This window comes from Phascolarctos cinereus, unplaced genomic scaffold (genome assembly GCF_003287225.1).
Source record: "Phascolarctos cinereus isolate Bilbo 61053 unplaced genomic scaffold, phaCin_HiC Scaffold_1;HRSCAF=81, whole genome shotgun sequence".
Lineage (NCBI taxonomy): Eukaryota > Metazoa > Chordata > Mammalia > Diprotodontia > Phascolarctidae > Phascolarctos > Phascolarctos cinereus.
The window spans coordinates 263416942-263441067 of record NW_027555514.1 but is presented as its reverse complement, the minus strand read 5'-3'; the positions used below and the strand labels follow the sequence as shown (position 1 = coordinate 263441067).

The 24126-nt window shown below is 42.8% G+C and overlaps 2 protein-coding genes across 2 annotated transcripts in view; one reads left to right on the top strand and one right to left on the bottom strand.

Annotated features, from left to right (window-relative positions):
- The window catches only part of CEP83 (centrosomal protein 83), a 113391-nt gene extending 98508 nt beyond the window's left edge, over positions 1–14883 (top strand). The window contains 5 exon segments of the mRNA XM_021006437.2: positions 1870–2027; positions 3986–4115; positions 11687–11790; positions 13290–13479; positions 14193–14883. Coding sequence (XP_020862096.1) covers positions 1870–2027; positions 3986–4115; positions 11687–11790; positions 13290–13479; positions 14193–14297 — 687 coding nt within the window. The 3' untranslated portion in view covers positions 14298–14883.
- Positions 14884–16087: 1204 nt separating this feature from the next.
- The window catches only part of PLXNC1 (plexin C1), a 229315-nt gene continuing 221276 nt past the window's right edge, over positions 16088–24126 (bottom strand). Inside the window, exons 29-31 of the mRNA XM_021006435.2 lie at positions 20089–20229; positions 19918–19992; positions 16088–18643 (exon numbers count right to left, since the gene is read on the bottom strand). Of these exons, the coding sequence (XP_020862094.1) occupies positions 18539–18643; positions 19918–19992; positions 20089–20229 (321 nt within the window). The 3' untranslated portion in view covers positions 16088–18538. The remainder of the gene's footprint in view (positions 18644–19917; positions 19993–20088; positions 20230–24126) is intronic.

The following is a 24126-nucleotide window of genomic DNA, read 5'->3' as shown; positions in this document are numbered from 1 at the left end:
CCTCATCTGTAAAATGAACTGGAGAAGTAAGTGGCAAACCACTCTGGTATCTTTGCCAAGAAAAGCTCATATGGGATCACAGAATCAGAATTGACTGAAATGACCAAACAACATATATAAATTATGTGTGTGTGTGTGTGTACATTTATATTTATCTGGGCATATACAGACACATACTATTATACATGTATAGAGAGGCAGTGGGTGTAGAGGACAGAGACATGGTTGTGAAGGGAAGCTCGCACTTCATATTCTGCTTCCAACACATACAGGCTTTGTGGCTCTGGACAAGTCACTTACCTCCTCACTGCTCTAGGCTGCTCTGTAAGACTATAAGTTGAAGAGAAAGTAGCCAATTGCATTGGTGGAGGGAATTTCCTCACCTGGGAGCTCCCTATAGCAGTGAGATCACAGTTATAATCCTGTTCCTATCCTATTACTATACTAACATATAGATTATAAGAGATGCACAAAGAATAGAAATTTTAATGAGGGGAGGTAAAGATGAGTTTTAAAAAACATTTAAAATGTTATCAATAGTATAAAAATCGTTTTGCTCTCACTAAAAATATAATGCTTTTATTAATAATAATATTTCTTGGACTAATGTAATTGAATATGCTCCATGATTTTGAAAGAAACTTCATATATGTCCTAGGAGAAAGAGTGGACTGAGAAATAATACGTATTTAGTTAATTTGGTCAGTTAGAAGTAGCCAAGTAGGTCATTTCTTTTTCTTTGCTGGGGCGGGGAAGAAGGTGGTTGGGGGGGGGGGGAGGTAGTTTGTTGAAAGATACGCAACATAGCGTTCTAGGGATAGTTTTAGGGGTCCTGTTTCTCATTGTATAGATAGTCATCACACACCAAAGAGATAACTCACCAAAATAGTAAGTGAAATTGAATTACCTCTGATGACCACTCAGCAGTGTTCAGTCCAGATCTGCTCCTCTTTATGGAGTTCTGAGTGCCCATGTTATCCCTTACTTTCCTATTTGTGTCTGTCTGTCTTAGTTGAGTCTTGGTTTGAGTGTAAGGGCCTGGGTTGGTCCACAGGATTCAGGAAGGGGGAATCCTGTGTAATTAGGCTATTAAAGGTAGGTTAGGGTCAGGTTGTGAAGGGCCCACCAGTGGTTTATATTGGATCCTGGAATCAGCAGGTAGCTGTTGGAGTTGATAGAATAGGGGCGAACGTGTTTGCAGATTTGTACTTCAGGAAAATCACTTTGGCAGCTGCATAGAAGATAGGTTGAAGAAGAAAGAAGGTTGAAATAGGGGGATCCAGAAAGAGGCTGTTGGAATAATGCAGAGGAGAAGTGAGGCTAGGTGAGTAGTCAGAAGGGAGTGGATGTCTAAGATGTATGAGTAAAAATGGTACAGCTTGGAGGTTTTGAAGAGGGTGGGCTGCAACCCACCTTCCAGTTGGCTGATCCGATAGCCCCTAGTCAAGAGGAGAAAGTTCTTTGCGGGGAGAGGGGTTTGGCTAAAATTGTATGAGCGTTATATGGGTTTAATTTGTTAGTGGGATCTCTGTTACCCATTACTTTTACTGTGAATGATTTTCTGTTTACCTGAACTTAGGGCCTGATATTTTTAGGAGGCAAGGAGTAATTTTGCTACAAGAATATGGTAATTGTTAAATGTTGTTTTCTCTTCCCAGCCATCCCACTTCACTGGGAGGAAGTGGGTGCTAGGCAGATACTGGCCACGAAAACTGCTATTGGTGCCTCTGAGCTGTGGCTCGAGGCACTGATGGCACCTGCGAGGGGGTACTTTGGTGGGGCGGGGCATCCAGGTGCTTTCTGTGTTTTACATTTTTGAGAGTTTTGTTTAAAAAGCATCTGTTTCTCCTCCCCCTTTTTCTTTTAAAGCAAATCAGTAGTTTACAGATCCAAGTTACCTCCCTCACACAGTCGGAGACTGAGTTGGTGGATTCTAACCAAAAGCTGAAGGAGATGGTGGAGAAGCTGAAGCACGAATGCCGGAATGCACGGACTCAAGCAGAAAAGGCTCAGCTAGAGGTTGAAAGGTAGGTGCAGCCAGAAGCTTCCTTACGAATGATGCACAGCACTGTTCCCGGCAGTCCTAGCATTCGTTGTATATACATTGAGGTGTATATGTGTATGTGTGTGTGTATGTATATGCATAGGCACATAGATGTAAAAATGGGGGGAAGAGAGGGAGAGTGAGTGAGGGGACTATGCTTCCCTCTGAGTACCGCAGCTCTCCATCTGTAGGTGGAGAGCATGTTTCAACTTGAATTGTGTCAGAGGTCAAAAGGTGATTCCATAGTGTTTACAGTATTGATATTAGTGTACAAATTATTCTTTTGGTTCTGCTCAGTTCATTGAATGCTTTCTTTAATAAAAAGGCATGACATGGTGGACACTAGAAAACGTTACCAAAAATGAGATTGATTCTATGTTAGCAGATGGGAAATATCCAGAGGCCATTGTAGAAGTAACTTCGAGGCATCCCAGCATACATTCATGCCATGAACCTCTTCAAACAAAGATCAGCATCAATGCTGACAGAGAAGCTGTAGAGGCCAATGGAGGCTGCTCTAACCTGCCCTAGCTAAGCCAGCCTTGGGTTCTGAAAAATGACGGCTGAGAAGCAGCCTCTGAAAGATGCTGTCAGAGAAGTAAATACATGATGAGAAAAGAAAGTGAGTCAGCTGTCTAGGGAGTCAGTGGGATAATCCACGGATAGCTGGCCTTCCCTGTCGTTTTTCATGAAAGATCTAGAAACAGGTCCCAGGATGTTGGGTGGACTCCCTGTGGAAGCTTTTTAGGAGGGCATGGACAAGCGAAGGCAGTGTGCACTCTGGAGGGAGAAAGTAGAAACCATCCATTCCGGTCCTCCCTGCCCTGCCGTGAAGATGCGGAGTTCCAGAGGGGGTGACCAGTTTCATACATCCCATCAGGGTTAGATTACCGTGGGCCACTTTATCGAGAGAACAGATGTGCTGCCGTGGACAAAGAGCCCAGGAATGGCTTCGTGTGGTGGAAGTGATGATGGCAGTGACAGTAAGGGACATCAATGCACGTTTGAGCTGCACGGCAGCCTTGTGAGGTAGAGGCTGTGGAGAGTGTTTGTGATACAGACATCGAGTTGAACAGTATGAAGAGAACAGGCTGGATCGCCTTTACTGCAGAGCTCGCTTAATGATCCCAAGCTTCCCATGAAAGCAGAGGCCCGTGGTTTTAATCCTAGCCTTCTGCAGTTGTTGCTGTGGTCATGAGTTACGAGGTACAACTCCGTGAAGGTGCGAGAAGCATCAGCCCAGGGCAGTGGAGAGGTGCATGATGGGTACGTGAGCGTGTGCTTGGAAACAGCTCAGAGCCCCGAGGGGAATGCACTGATGAAGAGTGAAAGATGCCGTCGTGCGTGGGCCATCTCACGGAAAGAGAAGGGGACTGGTCGTGTGGTGAGGGGGAGGGCACAGTCAGCAGGGAGCAGGAAGGGCCCTGGGCAGCCTCGTGATTTCAGATACAACCAAGGAATACCCATGGTGTGTTGGGTGGACCTCCTCTGTGAACTTGTGGGTCCTCAAGGATGGGGTGTGATTTGCATTATTGGAGAGAAATTATGATTTCAGTTGACTATTTACAGATGAGGAAACCCTGGAGAGGTCAGGTGATTTGACCATGGTCCCATAGCTACAGAGTCAGAATCAGGATATGAACCCAGGTCTTTCCGACTGCCAGGTTTATCACGCTCGCCTCATGCCACTCTACCTCCTCCCAGGCCTAGGAAACAGGAGGCCTGAGCAGCTCTGTGCATTTCTCAGGGCCAGCATTTGCTGAGCTGTCAAAAAGAGATTGGGACTAGATGCTTCCCTGAGATCCTCTCCAGCTTTCATGATCTGTGATGCTGTGGGGAAACTTAGTAATGATGTGGTATCAGTATATAGGATCAATATAATCCTATGTTGTTCAGGAATATGAATTCTTAAAAAAAAATTTTCAAATTCATTTTTGACAGTTCTTTGGAAGAGAAGCGGGTAGAATGGTTGGAAGAAAAGCATAAATTTCATGAACGTATCAAAGAAAAAGAAGAGAAGTACAGCCAGGCCAAAGAGAAGCTGCAGCGAGCCTCACTGGCGCAAAAAAAGGTGAGTCAGCAGCTGCTTATCGGTACCAGTAATTTTGTTGTTGTTCAGTTGTGTCCTGCTCTTTGTGACTCCATTTGGGGTTTTCCTGGCAAAGAGCCTAGAGTAGTTGGCTGTTTCCTTCTCCAGCTCATTTGACAAATGAAGAAACTGAGGCAAACAGGGTGAAGTCACTTGCCCAGGGTCACACAGCTAGTAAGTATCTGAGGCCAGATTTGAACTCAGGAAGACTCATCTTCCTGACTCCAGGCCCAGCGCTCTGTGCACTATGGCTCCACCTAGCTGCCCAGTATCAATAATAACAACAATAGTAGTTTCCTTGTTTCAAGATTTGCAGGGCTCTTAAGCCATTTATTTTGAGAACAGGGTTTTTAGGGCATGTTTATTTTCAAATTTAAATATGGTTTTATGTAGTCAACTTTTACAAGAGTGGGACAGGATGAGCAGGTTCATTTAGTCAGTTATTTGCAATTCAGTGCATTTTGCCAGAGAAAAATAAAAATGTTTGTAAATGCATGACAGGATTTAGAGCTAGAAGAGTCATCTGGGGCTATCTTCTAGAAGAAGTGACTTTGCCCAAGTCACATGGACAGTCAGAAAGCGGCAGCACAGGGCTGCCGACACCCACGCTTCCTTCTCTTTCCATGCCAACTTGCCATCTTTCTACTGGCTGCTTACGTTCTGAAGCCAGCCCCAGTGGGGAAAAATACATACACACATATATATATGTATCTGTAGATATATAGATGTACATATATATACATAACATACCTAAAGTGTAGCAGTGACAGTGCTGTTTCAGTTATCTATCTCTGCCTTTTATTTGATTGTTCTAAAGGGAAAAAATACAGTTATCCTACTGGTGTTGCCATGTGTAGTGAGACATGGAATATAGTTGTCTGAAGAATAAAAATTAGTGTCACACAGAGGGCAGTGGAGAGATGCATGGTGGGTATAAACAGCCGTAGCACATACTCAATGAGGACCTCTGAGAACAAGAGTAAAAGTATGAATTCAGAAGGTATGTAAACACATGTCCACCCTCCTTTCTCATCAGCAGTGTGATTGGCAAAGGCAGCTTCAGGTAGTGATGGTGGGAGATGGTGTCAGGGGCAGGATCAGCTAGATATTCCTGTCTCCATTACCATAGTAATTCTTCATGTTTTGTGAGAGAAGCTAATGAAACGTTTCTCAAAGTTTTCATAGACAGCGACTAGAATGGGCCTTAGAGATTACCTAAATCCAGTCCTTTCATTTAACAGTGAGGATACCACAATCCAAAGAGGGGGGAGTGATTTGACCAAAGTAACACAGCTAATTAGTGGCAGCACTGGGACTAGTACCCCAGCTCTCCTGATATTTCTGTACCGCTTTAGTTTAAGAAGGCCCTCTTCCCAGGTATTCTGACTCAGAGAGCACAGGACAGTGTGTAGGCATCTGTTCCCTATTTGGGAATTATTCTTAACTTGAGAACTGCCTGTAAAAAACATAATCCCCAAAGTCACCATCATCATCATTGGGGTCACTGCACAGATGGCTTAAGGGTCCAGTGCATTTCTGTCTCACTTTCAGACTTCCTGTCACTTTTTTCTTCTTGCAGTAACAAAGTTATCATAGCAGTGAAATAATGAGTACAAGTGGTTTCTCATCTGAATATAAGAATCTGTATTTGTTTGTATGTGTACTTTTCGACGTCTTTTTGTGTCTGTCATAGTGACTGTGTGCAGTACTAGTGGTGTCTAGATTTTTCATGGTCCAGGACGATTTCAGCGCACAACTTCCTTTTACTGGTTTAAGCCCTAGAATGTTGGGAGGAGACCAAATTCTGTCCGCTTTGCTTGACCTGAAGAGAGCTGGCGTTACTCTTCTTGAAGAAGCCTTCATTTAAAGTATCTTAGGTAGAAACTTCTTCAGTTATTGAGTTGGTTTGGGGTTGTGTGATTCTGGGGCACAAGTGACATCCAGTGGTGACTTAGGCCACCAAAGTGAATCACATGTACGCCACTGCCATTCTTTGGAAGTCACTCATTTAAACCCTTTGGGCCTCACTTTCCCTAGCTGTTAATGGATTTGGAGTAGTTAAGTAGTCTGCATTTTTTGATCACATATCCTTGTCAGTAAAATATTTTCAAGCATGCATCTGAAGAATATGAGTATTTACTTAGGTTATGACATTTGTGTTATAACATTTTGCAACTTAAAGAAAATAGAAGCTTTAAGAATATGAGATGTATTTTGAAAATAATATTTTCTTTATTAATGGTATGGAAAATCTTTTTGCTCTCACTCAAATAGTGGTATTTTTAGGGACAGCAATGTGATTGAAGATGTTTCATTCTTTTTTGAAGATCTTGGTAAACACTTTGTGTCTTAGCAATTCAAGCATCTGCTTCTAAGTTTAGCTTATCTTGATAACTTGGTTTTAATGATTGTCAGCTGAAAAAGATCCCTCACAAACATGCATAAATCTACATAGAAGAAGTGTATCTTTGGCTCTGCTTACTAAATCCCAGTACTCATTTTTCAATCCTATCCTCCAGTAATTCAAAAGTTATTGTTGAATATAAATTAGTAAATCTTCCCTGATGTCAGTCACTTGTTCTTATAAATAAGCTGTATGAAAGGTTTTGTATTTTTTGATAAATAGTACAGATCAGACAATTCTGTTTCCAAGTTTTTTAAAACGTGCAGATAGGAATTTTTAGAGGTGATACACATGTTTTCAGCAGCCCAGAGAAGTAAGAGGGGGCATCTAGAAGGAGAGTGTGGTCAGTGGTGTCAGACACTCGAGAGGCCAAGCAGGATGGGGATAGTAGACAGGCTTAGACTGGCAAGTCTGGAGAGAGCAGTTTCAGTGGAGGGTAGGAGGCAAGGGTAAAGAGAGTGTTGAGAACCTGGGAAACTAAGAGGGGTGGGTTTGGAAGAAAAAATAATGCAGTGAGATCGGTAGTGCAGATTGCAACCCCTCCACTTCTGCTGAATGGAACGTGGTGAGGCAGAGCTCTTACTCCCCAGCCACTTTCCCCGAGTGCAGAGTCCATTCTGTCAAATAGTCCCTATGCTAGCCATGAGGGGGCAGGGAGGAGGGGCTTTCACAGTGGTGCCAGTAGAGCTTTAGAGGGTTTGCAGGTACCCAGATCATGGTCAGCTGTGAGGGGACAGCTGGGTGGTGTGAGGGTGGGGTTTGCAGCTTGCACAACCATCTGGGGAGCATGTGGACTTGGGGGATGTTGCACAATAATGGGTGAAGGGGTAGTGGAGTCATAGTGGAGATAGTCCCTACGAGCCTTGGTGTGAGATGTGACCTGTCTTCTCTCCCTGATTATTTACCCTAGGGTTCATGACATAGCCCACTTGAGGTATAAATCACTGAGTTAGATGACTGTCAAAGTCCCTTCCAACTCAGGGGAAACTGACTATTGAATCAGATGGCCTGTGTTTGAATTCCACATCATCTTAACCTCTGACAGTCTGGCTTCCAACCTCATCGTTCCACCAAAACCATTAATTGCCAGATCCAATGGCCTTTTCTCATTTCTTATTCTCCTTGACTTTCAGACTTGGTTTTAATTTTCACACTTTGATCACCCTTTCCTCCTTGAATGCTCTCTTCCCTCTAGTTTTTTGGGACATCCCTCTTCTGGTATTCCACCTGACCACTCCTTTTCTGTCTCCTTTGCTGGATCCTCCTCCACATCATGCCTTTGAACAATAGCTGTCCCTCGGGGTTCTGTCTAAGGTCTTCTCCTTCTACAGAAGACCTCATCAGCTCTCCTGATTTTAATTACCATCTCTATGCATGATTTCTTTATTAATTTATTTTTAGTTTTCAACAATCACTTACATACGCTTTTGAGTTTTAAATTTTTCTCTCCCTCCCTCCCCAAGATGGCGCACAATCTGATATAGGCTATCCATATACATTTCACATTAGTGATGTTGTAAGGAAGAATTAGAACCAATAGGAGGAACCACAAGAAAGGGGAAACAAAACAAAACAGAAGGAAAAAACAGCAAATAGTCTGCTGTGATCTGCATTCAGACTCCATAGCTCTTTCTCTGGATGTGGAGAGCATTTTCTATCATGAGACTTTTGGAGATGTCTTAGATCCTTGCATTGCTGAGAAGGGCTAAGTCTATCAATATTACTCATCACACAACATGGCTGTTACTGTGTACGATGTTCTCCTGTTTTCTGCTCGCTTCACTCAGCATCAGTCCATACAAGTCTTTCCAGGTTTTTCTGAAGTCTGCTTGCTCATCATTTCTTATAGCACAATAATATTCCATTACATTCATATACTACAACTTGTTAAGCCATTCTCCAATTGATGGGCATCCCCTCAATTTCCAGTTCTTTACCACCACAGAAAGAGCTGCTACACATATTTTTGTACATGTAGGTCCCTTTCCCATTTTTATGATCTCTTTGGGATACAGCCCTGGAAGTGCTATTGCTGGGTCAAAGGCTATGCACATTTTTATAGCCTTTTTGACATAGTTCCAGATTGCTCTCCAGAATGGTTGGTGGATCAGTTCACAACTCCAGCAACAATGCATTAGTGTTCCAGTTTTCCCACATCTTCTCCAACATTTATCATTTTCCTGTTTTATCGTATTGGCCAGTCTGATAGGTGTGATATGTGGTACTTCAGAGTTATTTTCACTTGTATTTCTCTAATCAGTAGTGATTTATAGCATTTATTCATTTGACTATAGATAGCTTTATTTTTTTCATCTGAAAACTGCTGTTCATATCCTTTGACCATTCATCAATTGGGGAATGACTTGTATTCTGATAAATTTGACTTAGTTCTCTATATGTGAGAAATGAGGTCCTCATCAGAGATACTGGTTGTAAAAATTCTTTCCTAGTTTTCTACTTTCCTTCTAATCTTGGTTGCATTGGCTTTGTTTGTGCAAAACCTTTTCATATGCTAATGATTCTTAAATCTTCTTAACCTGCCCCAGTCTCTCTGCTGACCTCCAATCTCACTTCTCCAGCTGCTTTTCAGACATCTCAAACTGGATGTCCAGTAGACATCTTAAAGTTAGTATGTAGAAAATAGATCTTGTTTTCTTCCCCCCTAACCCAACCCCTCCAACTTTCCCTATTACTGTAGAAGGCAACAGCATCTTCCCAGGCCCTCTGGCTCAAAACCTAGGAGTCATCCTGGACTCCTCACTATATCTCACTCCCCACATCTAAGCTGTCACCAAGGCCTGTCAATTTTACCTCTGCAACATCTCCGAGATATGCCCCCTTCTCTCCTCTGACATGGCCCAGTCTGGTACAAGCCCTCATCACCTCACCCCTGGACTATTGCAGTGGCTGCCGGGGTGGGGTGGGGGTGGGGGGTCCTGCCTGCCTCTCATCTCTCTCTACTCCAATCCATCCTCCATCCAGCCACCAAAGTCATTTCCCTAAAGCACAAATCTGACCGTGTCATTCTCCTACTCAGTAAACTCCAGCTCTTTCCCCTCCAGGATCAAATGTGAAATGCTCTCTTTGGCATTCAAAGCCCTTTATAGCCTTGATCACGTCCTACCTTTCAAGTCTTTTTGTACATTCCTTCCCAGCACATACTTTTCAGTCTTTCAACTCCAGTGCCTTCCCTCTGCTCATTATTTTCCATGTATCCTGTATATAGCTTCTTTATACTTACTTGCTTGTCTCCCCGATTTGACTGTAAGCTTCTAGAGGGCAGGAATAGACTTTTGCCCCTTTGTATCCCCTGCACTTAGCACAGTGCCTGGCACATAGTAGGGGCTTAATAAATGTTCGATGGTCATTGACATCTGGTGCCTGCTCCCTCGATGACTTTCTGACCTCTCTAGGCCTCCATTTCCTTGCCTCTGCAATGGGGAGATGGTCTCTCCGGGCTCTCTTGGCTCTGTGTTGCTGTGAAGCAGAGGGCAGGCTGGAGGGGAACTGATTCCATTGCATTTGTCTAGAAAAAGGCCATCTAGTCCAGCCGTTGATGCCTAGTTCAAAAATTCTACAATCTGCATTTTTAACTCTAGCTTTATGTCTCCCTAAAAAACACTCCCCCAGAAGCTATTGTAGCAGGCCAGAAAACCACTGGATTTGAAGCGCCAGGACTTGGCCGCAGCTGTTGTGCTTAGTGCTGGGGCCAGTGCCTCCTCCGCTGGGTCTCCGCTACCTCGCCCACAGCGCTAGGGGGCTGGGCTGGTGGTCTTCCAGGGTCCCTGCCGGCATCTCGTTGCTGCCCTTCTGCCAGGGTCCGCCTCATTTCCCGCGCGCTGCAGAGCTAGCCCGCGTGCACTTGCACACTCCCCTAGCATCTTACTTGGTGTGGTGGTGCTTTGTAATCTCTTGGGGATCTGTCACCCCAAGAGCTCGGCAGGAAGCCCTGCCTACGATAGGCTCTCGTCAAATTGTTGTTAATGGGTGACGGTGATGATTATGCTTAGTATGGTAGTATCTGTCATTTTTAAAAAAAAAAGAGAACGAATGGAGCGCTCTGATGGCCACATGGTGTTCTGGACAGGTCCTCAAAGAAGCGGTGCCATGTTCCGTGATTCCTTTGTCGAAAACATGGCAAGGCCTGGAGCCTGCGGTTAGTAGAAATGAGCCATCTCATATTTGTAAATAGACATTTGTAAATGTCCACTTAGACATTATATACACATGCCACAGTTTTACAAAACGAAATTATTTGGAGTTGTAGCAATAATTATTCCTTTATTTAAAGAAGTTACCTAGTTAGCCCTTTCATTAAAAAGAGATTTTCCTCATGTACTTTTAAATAGGGTTACATGAACAAAAGTCAGTTTTTAGAAATATTTTTCTCACTGAAGCCAGGTATGGCTGTTAAATTACCTTGTATTTTTTTTTGAGGAATTCAGTCCTTTGAAACGATGTTTTTGGCTTTGACTTTAATCTCATAGCAGTTTATAAATTTTTGGAATATGCCTTTACGATGAGGTTCCAGTTGTAGGCAGGCTCAATCAACTTTAGTAAATAAAATATTCAATAATAAATAGTGAGTACCTGGGATGTGCCAGCCATTGTGGCCCCAAGATCTTCAAGTATTTGCTGGTCAATTAAAACTTCCTCCTTTGGGTGCGAGGTTGGGATGGTTCTGTGGGACCTTGTAGAGGCCCCCTCCCAAGCTAAAGAAGCTTCTACGACTTGCCCGCCCACCCCCGCCATCGAAATTCAGAGAGGTTTGGGCTGAGAAAAGTCACAGCTTGTGATCTCTAGGTGAAGCACTGTGCTAGGTGGGGGTGATGGCCGTGCAGAAGACAAAATTAGTAACATCCAACTCCTGCCTATTTTTTAGGTTACATGCAACTTTGTTAGTGACACGACCTTTTCTGATTTAACATTTATAATGTTTATCAGGTCAGTTACAAATGACATGGAAATGTGGGGTTGATACCTTTAACATTCAATAAAATCTCATCTTTAAAACCTTTAAAGGAGGTAACTAAAGGTGTCATGGGACTTTGGGGCGGGGGCAGAAAAATATATTCAGGGACATTTGAACTAAAGGAGAGATTGTGAATTCCCACATGTGCATTAAATGGAGACCTCTTTATATTTGTAGAGAAAATCCCTCTATGAAAACAAGTTGAAGAAACTGCAAGAAAAAGTAGAACTTCTGGAAGCAAAAAATGAAGAATTGGAAACAGAAAATCAGGTTTTAAATAGGTAACAAAATGCTTTTTATCACTCCCTTTGTATTTGAAAGCTCACATTATGAGGTTAAACTTGGTTTCTTCCAACATCCTTTACGCCCATAAACATCCTTGGTGTGAAGTGGCCAGGGGTTCTGGGAAACCACAGCAGTGGCCAGTGGCCTGTGGGGGCTGGCCTATCACAAGATTCTTCTGAGAAGCAGAGAGGTAGCCCTTGCAATGCCCTGCAAAGAACAGCCTGGGGTTTGTAAGCCAGGGACCAGTCTTGGGGCCCTTGGGATCTTGCATTTGGCCTCCCAGCTTCAGCCCTGTCACACTCTCCTGAAACCAGCATAATATACATGCCTATTTTCAGTGTGGTTCATAAAAAAACGTTTCAGCTTCAGCTCACTGACAGTCACCTGCTTCCGGCTCCCAGACCTTCTGGACCTGAAATCGCCCATAACACAAGATGGTTGTGTTTAACCGTGTACAGTGATGTTCCAGGGAGTCATTGCCACCAAAATGTTTGTAATTGTTTCTCAGTGAAGGAAGCATCCTGGAGTTTCTAGATTCCCAAGTCAGCACCAACTTTTCATTAGACCGTGATGTAGTCAGTAATAGAGGGCATCAAATTCCCTTTGTAAAAGAAAGTATAAGCTCTCTTCTGTGCTCCACATCCATTTAGATACTAGATAGCAGTGGCCGAGGGAACAAGCAGGGCGGTCCTCATGCACAAGTCTGTGTGCTTTGGGGAGCCTGTCAAAGCCCACCTTCCTTATCCTCTCCATGCCCTGTCTCATCCTTGCTAGAGGTGAAGGGCGGGCACCATGTGGGCAGATTACCGGCCTGCGTGGAGCTTTCCCGTTTCCTTAAATTTTGCATTTGCATTTCACATCTTTTGTGAGTTGTAGGAGGCCATTCACTATTTTGGCTGAAAAAGACTTTTTAGAGTGTAAGGTAGCAATGGAATTATTTTAAAATAGTTAATCCATTGATTTAATGATAACTATGTAAAATCTTCACCAAAACCTTATTCCTGTGCCTCGGTTGTCGGGTGGGATTGGTTGGGCTGAGGTTGTTGAAGGCCCAGCTGTGCTATCAGAGCCTAAGAGCAAAGATCCAAGAAGCCGCTAATTACTAAATTTGGGAGATTAGTATCACAAGGGCAGTGCCTATACTGATGCAACTGAGGATCTTTGGAGAACTGAGCTAATTATTGTTAAGCCCTCACATGGATGATCTGCATTGTAGAGCGACTCTGCAGCCCATTAACGTTGTTTATTTCAAAAGAATAGGTAGCTCAGTGGATAGAGCACGGCCCTGGATTCAGGAGGGCCTCCACAGTTCCAATCCGGCCTCAGACACATAACACTTACTAGCTGTGTGACCCAGGGCAAGTCACTTAACCCCACTGCCTAGCCAAAAAAAAAAAAGGAGTAGGCCTGTGAACTTTCTCCAGTTCAGAGCATGCTGAATAGCATATTGAAGAAAGATGTATTTCAGGGAAACAATATGACTTCTGTTTTAAAGACGAAATGTGCCATATGAAGACTACAGTAAGCTCCAAAAACGACTGAAGGATATACAGAGAAGACATGATGAATTTCGAACTTTGATCTTGGTTCCGAACATGCCCCCAGCAACATCCTTCAGTTCTGTGAATTTGTTGTCAGCACCCTTGCCTTCCGGGGTGGAAGCATCTTTCCCTCCTCACCTTCCGGTAAGAATACTTTCAGATTTTGTTTTCTGTTGGTGAAATAATTAGGTGGACTTCATTCTACTGATTTAATCTTTTACAATAAAATTGTGAATGTAGTTGATGACCAAGACCTTTGAAAAATTCATAAGCTTCCTTTTTGTCCCCAGATTTTATCTTTTCCCCTTCTAAACCACTCGTTAGGACAGTTTAGACAAGTAGCGATTGGAATCTTGCCTGCTCGCCTTCGAGGAGTGAAGTGCAGGCAGCAGAAAGGAGAACTTTGTAGGGGACGGTCACTGACTGGAAGGTTGCAGAGTTTTGAAAGCTAATTAAATAAGTTGCATTTTATAGTGTAAGTCGTGAACGTTGAAAACTCAAAGCTCCAAACTTTAGTTGGTTTCAGAGGAATAGTTCAGTGTTTTGTTTATGAATTACTATACAAACTGAGGCCCTGTTTGAAGAGAGCTGTATGAATACAGATGTGATATGGAAGGGCATTCTTACTTCCTAATTAGCTCCCTGCTGAAATTTACAGCTTGAGAAGATGAGCCTTGTTCAGGGTTACAGGGGGAGGCAGGAGGAGGCAGGACTGGCTGATAATCCAGCCCTCCAGGCAGTGGGGCAGATGGGCCCCGCTGTCCTCCTCCTGCTGGAGGTCAGAGTGGGCAGAGCACGTGAGCGAGGCAGCAGAGAGCCGTAACTCTCCCTCTGCTGTGCTTCTCCCCTGGTTTAAGGAAGAGGAACATGAACGAGAGCTGTCTCTCCTTCGAAAAAGATTGGAAGAACTAGAGAGCGCTCAGCGGAGGCAGCTGGAAGAGCTTGGGCCCCCCGGGGAGTGAGGCGGCAGCGGGGCAGTCCCATCAGTGACTCAGTAAAGATGGAAACTGACACCTTTGTGGCATGGAGAGGCTTGATTCCCATTTGCCAAAAGAGCATCTTGCCTGTAATTGGAAAAAGTACCAAGTATGTGCCCTATTGCTTAAATATACACTAAAGACAAGCTGCATTAAAAGAATCATTTTCAGAAATTTGTTAGGGTGTTTACTTATAATCCTTTAAGAAGTATAAATACACACACACACACACACACACACACACACACACACCCCTTAAAAGGAACTGTGATATGGGAATCAAAGTTCAAAATTATTTCCTTAATTTTACTCTAAATTGAGTAAACTGGCATTCTTTCTAAAACCTGGTTCCCTATTGCATTCCATCTGGGAGATAGTGGCTAATAAGAAGGCCTGATAAAAATATCCTGATTTTGATTACAACCAAACTTTTTTTTAAGGTGTACTTCATTGTGACCACTACAGGAAAAAACCTCACAATCTCTTGAAATCTGTGCTTACTATGAATGTCTGCTTTTTTCAAAAGCACATTATTTATTTTAAAAGTTGAATAAATATTTTTCTATCAGTATGTATTGGCTCATTTTTAATTTGATGCCATCCAAAGAAGGACAGCCAGCATGGTGAAGGGCCTTGAATTCATGACGTGGGATAAGTTGGAGGATCTGAACAACTGGGCACATTTATCCTGGAGAAGAGAAGAGTGTGTGGGGGGGGAGGGGTGGAAAGCCGAAGAGGAGCAGTAAAGTGAGGAGTAAGGCATCACCGTTGTGACCTGTTACATGGTGGAGGCTTAAACTTGTTCTCTCTTCAGCCCCAGAAGGCAGAGCTGTGAACAACATGTTCTTTTGGGCTTTCTTGATTTAGAATGACTGAAAGATCAAATAAAATGATAGGATCAGAGTGGTAAGGAACTTAGAAGCCATCTAGTCTACTTTCATTTTACAGAGGGGGAAACTGGAGGCTAAAAATGGAGAAATAACTTTGCCGAAGTCACCTGGGGAGCAGCTGGTAAAGCTGGTATTGGAACCCAGGAGTGCCGACCTGACCTGTGGCACTCTCTGCACACTGTCTGCCTTCCATACTGGTAAAAAGAAAGGACTGCCAACATATAGCTCAGTCATGCTAAAAAGGTTTAGAGCTGCCCCTTTCTTGGATCTAAAAACCTTAACCAGGTTGCCACCTCTTTCTTCCCCCTTGCTCCCATTTGTACGTATTGTTGTTTATAAAGCACTTTTACCATGCACATATCCTCAAGGCAGCTTTGTGAGTGAGGTGACCCAGTTGTTAGCTTCTCATCCCACATGTGAATACTGAGACCCATCATTCACTCTTCCTCAAAGACGTATAGCCAGATAACTGGAAGAATCAGGATTTGGACCCAAATGTTCCGGATACCAGCTCAAAGGATCTTTTCACTCCATACAGTGGTGTCTCTTACCAAGCCACAGTTTTTTATGGAACATCATTAGGGGAACTCTGGAATAATTTCATTCCAACTAACGAAATCTCAACTCTACAACACAAAATGGAATATAAATTATCTAGACATCTTCCTAAAAGTGCCACATAAATATGAGTTGCTGTGATTACTGGAGAGAGTTAAATATCGAAGTCCAAGAATTTAATGAAGCAGGAGCCCACTTAGCACGAACTAGACTTCCTTAACATCTAGGATATCTGTCCACAGCCAAAGTGTGTCTCTTAAGAACATTTCCATACAATTCCTTAAAAAATCGAAGACATGATAAAAGCAAATGTAAGTGGCAAGCGAATAGCCTTTGATACATCAAAGTGTTTATTTTGGATATACACATTTAAAACATTCATCTCCAAGAACAGCTTCAATCATGTATACAAGAAATTGATTTTAAATCTAATACTGAAAAAGTAACAGAATTAATCATAAAATGCTGCTGTAGACGCTAGTGTTAGGAAAAAAAAAGCTTATAAATAAATTGACCTTCACCCCAAATCAGAAAATAAAGTTAACAATAGAAATTGTTTGACAGTTGTTTCTCTGGCTGCTGTTTAATATGGACTCAGTTACTGATTGTCTTCAGCACGTCTGATCAGGCCGTTCACTGCCTTGGGCTAGTGTGCTCCACAAAACTGCATTAGATCGTGCTTTCCATGTGAGAATCAACGAGCACTCTGCAAACATCAGCGAGTCTTCACACCACCTCTGTGAGGTAGCTTAGAAAGATTTTCCAGAAATTGAGGCACAAAGAGGTAAACAATTTGCCCAAAGTTCCTACCAGCACAGGCACTGGAAGAGCGAACCCAGCCCTTGCAGTACTTGTGTGCCAAAGGGTTTGAGGGGGAAACCCTAAAAAGTATTATTCAGCAAATACTATGATAAAGCCACAGCTGTTCTTTTGAGTTCTCACCCTTTCGTAGTCTTCTCCTCCACCCTAAAAGAAGGGCCATCTTTTGGGAAGCTCTCTCTTCTACTATTGTTTGCCATACCTACTCTTTCATTCAAAAACTCCACCATGTTTCGTTCGTGGGACCCGTCCTCTCACCTTTTACACCTATGGGGGAGACTTTTTGGTAGTATCTTTGAGGTGTGTCCACAGGACAGGCAATGGTCAAAAGCTATGGGAATCAGGAAAAGTGCCTATTTAGGGCATTTACTATTCTCCTTGCTCATTGTTTGGGTGTTTGACCCTTCTCACTCCACCAGATACTCAGTGGGAGGAGGGAGACACTTGCATTCATCTAGGATAAAATGCAAATTTTAAACCTGATGTTCACTACAGTGTTGGCAAGTGCTTCTAAAAGGGGCATGGGATCATTGACTTGTAGGGAAATTTCATAGGCTGGAACTGGGAATTCTGAACCTCAGCCAAGAGGGCGAGGTACCACAAGAAAGGTTGACGGTGATGACAATTTATTTCTTCTGCTATACTATAGGGAAAACACAGTGGTATTGAACTTGGTCATGAGCAGCAAAAATCCAGGATACAAAACCAGCAATAAAAGATTACAGTATCACTAGAAAGGGATCATTTGAACGAAGGCATGAATGAAAATGGGTATTTTTTTTTTGGACTTTTTCCTTTGAGGAATACTCTTTAAAAAATACATAATAAGACAAAGATACCAAGCTGTATACTAATACCTTTCAGGCCTCGGGCCTTTATATAGATATAATACTCCAGTGTGTACAGCAATTTCATGTAATGTAATGTAAAATGTATCATCATCTTACCACACGCTTACAGGTGTTAATACCCATTGATTTCACCTGAGACCTAAAGCAAGGAGGATGTGGGGAAGTGATAGTTTAGAGATGACGGGATGGACATGAGGTACTCTACCCAGGAGAGCTCTGATCGAATTCTTGTGCCAAGTTTGTGCACAGAAATAATAAATGTCAATGAGGAGGGTTTTTAAAAACACGTGGAAGTTATCAGCAAACACGTTCACGGTCAAGTACATTTGGTACTTTTGAATAAAAACAAGTATGCAACGCAAGGCAGAAACACAGTGCCACGCAAATGGCTACCGCATCCAGACAAACCAAAGCGCTTGCTTTAGGCCACTGGTGAAATACAGGTGAGTTGGATGGAATGCAGTTGGCGACTACCGAAAAACACGAGCCCTTTCAACAATGTTGCCACACTGTTAAGTTTTTGGTTTAAAAAACACACACACAAATGCTAAGTGTACATACACACCACCACATTTTGCAGTCACCTTTTCCAAGAACTACTGGGAACGAGCTTCGACACTGCACGTCCTCAAGGTTGCACCAATAACCTGCCACCCACACCTCCTCGTGGATGGGAGATCCCTCCACATTTCACATTATGTGATGGGCATTGGCAGCATCATCTTACTGTTGGATTTCAGTGTCATCACAAGTGCTACATAGCTGTAGTTTTGAGACAAAACCACTTGAATCATTGTGCTTAAGTGGAAACTGTAGTTACAATAATACTGACACTTGCTTACTGGCCTTGTATTCTCTGTAAACGAGGAGGCTGTTTACAACCACCACGACATCTATATTTACACAAGGGTCTCCAAAGTATTTACAACAGGCACAATGGCTGGTCAGCTTCTCTAAAAAGTTGTGCATGTGCCTTGGTCTCTTACGAAAGATTCCAGGAATCTATGTGCAAACATTTTTTTAAAGGCGCCAACATAGCTTGAGCCACCATCTTGTTCCAAGCTGTCGGAAGAATTTCACCCTCTTAAGCCAGGCCACAACATGATGTTCACACCCACTTGCATTTCTTCTTCTCATCAAATAGGACTTTTACGTGTAGGAGCTGCTTCTGGGCATCTTCTAGCCCTCGTTCTCTTTCTAGTTTATTTAGAATCTGTTGACAATTAGAACAGTTAAATTGGGATAGTGTGGCTTTAAGCATTATAACTCCCTCTTCTGTGCATTCCCATTGCCATGAGTGGGTTAAAAAAAAAAATCTGTACGAAACAGATGCCAACGTTTGCCTCGGTCATTTACATACTCATTCTGCAAGTTGTTTCTACTAAGTCATTATCACAGGATCCACAACTCTCCTGCTGGAAATAGCAGTTCCCATGAAATACCGTTTACTTACAGACATGAGGCCAGCCTCTCACTGGCCAGGTTATATGCATTATTATCACAGCCATTCCAAGCAGCACAAGCAGCTGAGGCAGCCAACATGCAGGAAGCTGTTTCACCTCCATCCAGTGCAGCAGGCCAGGGGGAGGGGAGGAAGGGGAGGGGACAGGAAGAAGGGCTGTCGAGAGGGAGGGGCAGGCACCCTGATCAGGGAGTAATCAGTTCCCACCCTCCCCTTCCCCAGTTCTACCCTGTTCACCCCTGCCCCCTGAAAACAAGGATGCTGAATCATGTTGAAGGAACTCATTGCCTCTACCCTACCTTATTGCTTCACTTGGGTCTTCAAAGTAGAAAATGGAAAGGGTGAGCTATTCTCACCACTGACATGGATAGCCTGGCCCAGCATGACTGAGTGGGGGGAATGAGGGAAGGGGGGGATTAACATATATTTGGAGACTGTGTATTTCATGAATGCTTCTGCATGAATTCCAAAAGAAACACCTAGATCAATGGGAATTAATTAATGGTGGAGAATGGCTTTACTGAAATAATCTTTTCTTTTGTATTGAAAAAGAAATGGACATAATTTCATCTAGATCATCGCTGAGTACCAGACCTAGGCGATACAACCAGGTATTAGTAAAGCGGATTACAAGGTTAGTGCTAATTTATGAATAAGTACAAGCCAACCCCATTTAATATCAAGTCACATTAAATGGGAGAAGTTGACTTTCTGAGATATTTGTAGAGAGCTCTTAGCGTATAGTAGGTGCTTAATAAATATGCTGGTTCCTTTTCTCCCCACTCCCCCTGTTGAAGTTAAGTCTGTTATCTGTGTGGCTGGCAGGCCAGATCCACTTTATGCCCAGGGAGCAGGGTTCAGGATTAGGAGAATTAGAGCCAAAATTTAGGGTTTGGCCTGGTGCCAGGATCCACCTGACTCATGACCATCCAAAGGTCAGCCCAGATCAGTGATACAGCCCGATCCAAATCCCATAACACCCTTAGGTAGAAGAGAGAATCAATTATTATAATTTTAACACTTACCTCATCAAAATATTTTACGATGTATTTGTAGATTTCTGTCAAGGCCACTTCTTCATTAAATTCATTTTCATGTTTCTTAAAGGGAGATTAAACAAAGGATTGAGAGTTCAGAAAATAGTTTTCAAAAAGGAATTCCACAAATAACAACCTGCTTTGGCTTTCTAGTCTTACCTTAGATTCCTGAGTTAAAAATTCTTCCATTTCCAAAGACGACAATGGAGGCAAATCCCTGATTGCTTTGTAATAAGCTTTCACTTCCTCTTTGTAGTTTGGAATATCCTTGGCATAAAGAAGTTTATTAGTTGGTGCCTCCTGAAAAAACAAAACAAAACAAAAACGTAAGGAGTAATGTCGCCCACAGACCTTAGCACCTAGTCATCGTGGCCAGCATACGGGTGGCATTGCACAAATACTGTTGACTCCATGACTGACTGACATTGCTATGTGACTCACTGTTATTTTCAGGTGCAATAAATGCTAATATATTCTGCCTTCCTCTCATAAAAGAACGCAAATGATTATTTTACGTGATTTTGAGTTACTGTAACAATGGGCCTCATTTCAATCATAATTCAGTACTAATGCTAGTAAAAGCCTGAAATTAAAACATTTGCTCCCATCCTCACCCATCAGTGAATTTCAGCACTTGTGAAAGATTTAATTGTAGACTTGATTGTCTCCAAAGCAAGTGGGTTCTTTACATTACCATGGAACCGGTGAATAATTGGTAATTGACAGGAACAATTTCAGATTATCTTTTATCTCTCTTTTCAGGGATGAGAGCAGGGAAAGGAAGAAGAAGGCCATTTCATAGTGGGTTCCAGAACATCCACAAGGAATGGTACTCTTGGTACCATTGATTAGCCTACAAATTCCACAGAGTTGGTATGACTATCTTGTCCTGTTTTGTATGACTTGGGTGAAGTCACATAAAGTAGGATGAAAGCCGAGTCTAAAGAGTAGTAGTGTATAAAACACCTACGGTGGTGTCGACCTGTAATTTCATCAAAGTGAGAAATTTGATCAATTTAAAGAGGCAGTGTGAGACTGTAGAGAGATGCCCAGTTCTGTCTCTGGCGCTTACAATTTGTGTAATCTTGGGCAAGAAAAAATAAAGTCTGGTGAAAACAAGGTTATTACAAACGAGCTACTCCATCTCCTGGCTCCAGACGTTTCCTCTGGCCTGGAGTGTGCTCTGGCCCCATCTCTGCCGACTGCCCTTCCTGGCTTCCTTTCCAGGCCAACTAAAATCCCATCTTCTACAGGATGGCTTTCCCAACCCCTCTTCATTCTAGTGCCTTTTCTGATGATTTCCTATTTTTTCTGTATATTGCTTATTTGTTTACTCGTTGTCTCCTTTGTTAGACCAGGAGCACCTTGAGGGCAAGGACTGTCTCTTTTGCTTCTTATTGTATCCCCAGCACTGAGCCCAATTCCCAGCACATAGTAGGTGCTTCATAAATGCTTACTGACTGATTGATGACCTGAGATCCCGTCTAGTCCCAAGTCCATCATTATGATACTTATATAACTTTAAAATGACTTCATCTTTCTAAGGCCTCAATTTTCTCTTCTGAAAATGAAGATATTGGACTAGACCACCCCTAAGATTCCTTAATACTCTTAATCTATGATCCTCTTGGTGTGGAAATTCTCTGTCCAGTACAGATCAGGGGCTTATTAATAACCTAGTCTTAGAGAGCTGCTTGGGGGACACTGGGAGATTTGTTAAGTGACTTGCCCCATGGTCATATAGGTGGTATACATTAAGTTGTCGTTTAGTTGTTTTCAGTCTTGTCTGACTCTTTGTGACCCCATTTGAGGTTTTCTTGGCAAAGATACTGGGGTGGTTTGCCATTTCCTTCTCCAGCTCATTTTACAGATGAGGAAACTGAGGCGAACATGGTGAAGTGACTTGCCTGGGGTCACAGAGCTAGTTCGTGTCTAAGGCTAGGTTTGAGTCTTCTTGACTGCAGGCCTGGCACTCTGTCTACTGTGCCATCTTTTTGTTTTTGTGTGTTGTTCACTTATTCAGTCACGTCTGACTCATGACCCCATGGATCACAGCACATCAGGCTTTCTATCCTCCACTATCTCTTTAAGTCTATCTAAGCTCATATTTGTTGTTTCCAAGACATTATTTATCCATATCATCCTCTGCTGTCCTCTTGTGCTTTTGGCTTTAATGTTTCCCAGTATCAGGGTCTTTTCCGGTGAGTCCTATCTTCTCATTATGTGGCCAAAGTATTCAAGCTTCATCATCAGTATTTGACTTTCTAGTAAATAACTGAATTAAATTCTTAACTATTGACTGATATGACCTCCTTGCTATACAGGGACTTCCAAAAGTCTTCTCCAGCCCTACAATTTGAAAGCATCAATTCTGTGGCACTCAGCTTTCCTTATAGTCCAACTCTCACAGCTTTACATGCTACTGGAAAAACCATAGCTTTGACTATACAGACCTTGTTTGGCAAGGTGACGTCTCTGCTTTTTTAGTCTGCTGTCCAGATCTGCCATAGCTTTCTTTCCAAGGAGAAATCATCTTTTAATTTCATGGCTGCAGCTGCCATCTGCAGTGATCTTTAAGCCTAAGAATATAAAATCTGACACTGCTTCCATTTCTTCTCCCTCTATTTGCCAGGAAGTGATGGGACCAGTTGCCAAGATCTCAGTTTTTTTGATGTTAAGCTTCAAGCCAGCTTTTATACCCTCCTCTTTCATCCTCATCAAGAGGCTTCTTCACTTTCTGCCATCAGAGTGGTGTCATCTGCATATCTGAGATTGTTGATATTTCTCCTGGCAGCCTTAATTCTGGCTTTCGATTCATCCAGCCTGGCATTTTGCGTGATGTACTCTACATTTAAGTTAAATAAATAAGGTGACAATATATAACCTTGTCGTACTCCTTTCCTGATCTTAAAACCAGTCAATTATTCCACGTTCGGTTCTAACTGTTGCTTCTTGGCCCACATACAGGTTCCTCAAGAAACAAGTAAGATGATCTGGTACTCCCATTTCTTTGAGGACTTGACACACTTTGTTGTGATCCACACAGTCAGAGGAACAATGCCAATGTAGTGAATGAAGCAGAAGTAGATGGTTTGTTGTTTTGGTTTTTTTCTGGAACATCCTTGCTTTCTCCATAATCCAGTGAATGTTGGCAATTTGGTCTCTACTTCCTCTGCCTCTTTGAAAGGCAGCCCTGCTCTTCTGGTTGTTCTGGGTTCACATATTGCCAAAGCCTAGCTTGCAGAATGCAGAATTTTAAGCATAACCTTGCTGATATGTGAAATAAGCACGATTGTTGGGTAATCTGAACATTCTTTGTCATTGGCCTTCTTTAGGATTGGGATGTAAACTGATCTCTTCTAATCCACTGGCTACTGTTGAGTTTTCCAAGTTTGCGGGCATATTGAATGCAGCATTAATTGAACAGCATCATTTTTTAGGGTTTCTCATAGTTCAGCTGGAATTCCATCATGCTACTAGCCTTACTGTTAGCAAGGCTTCCTGAGGCCTACTTCACTTCATTCTCCAGGACGTCTGGCTCTTGATCAGTAACCACACCATCATGGTTATCGGTGATGTTGAGATCTTTCTGGTATAGTTCTGTGTATTTTTGCCACCTCTTCTTGATCCCTTCTGCTTCTATTAAATCCCTGCCATAATTTTTGTCTTTCATCATGCTCATTTTTGCGTGAAACTTGTTTTTTTCAGTCATGCCTGACTCTCCATGACCCCATTTGGGATTTTCTTGCCAGACACACTGGAGTGGTTTGCCACGTCCTTCTCCAGCTTATGTGACAGATGAGGAAACTGAAGCAGCCAGGATTAAGGGACTTGCCCAGAGTGACACAGATAGTGGAGGCTGGATTTGAACGCAGGTCTTCCTGACTACGGACCCAGCAGTTATCCACTGCACCACCAAGCTGCAGGATACATTACAGGCAGATCCAAAGCCGGGTAGCATTGACTTCAAGACCATCTCTAGTCCACGCAGATTAATTATTCTTATTTGGCATTTAAAGACCTTGAATGTCTGATCTGCCCTACTTTTCCAGGCTGGATTACTCATTCCCCTGTCTTACACATTCTGGTGCCAACCAAAGTGACCTACGTACTGTTCCTCAAGTACGATATTTCATCTCTGCTCTCTGTCCTCTATGCCAGTCTTCCCCAGCTTCCCTCAGGGCTGAACTAAGTACC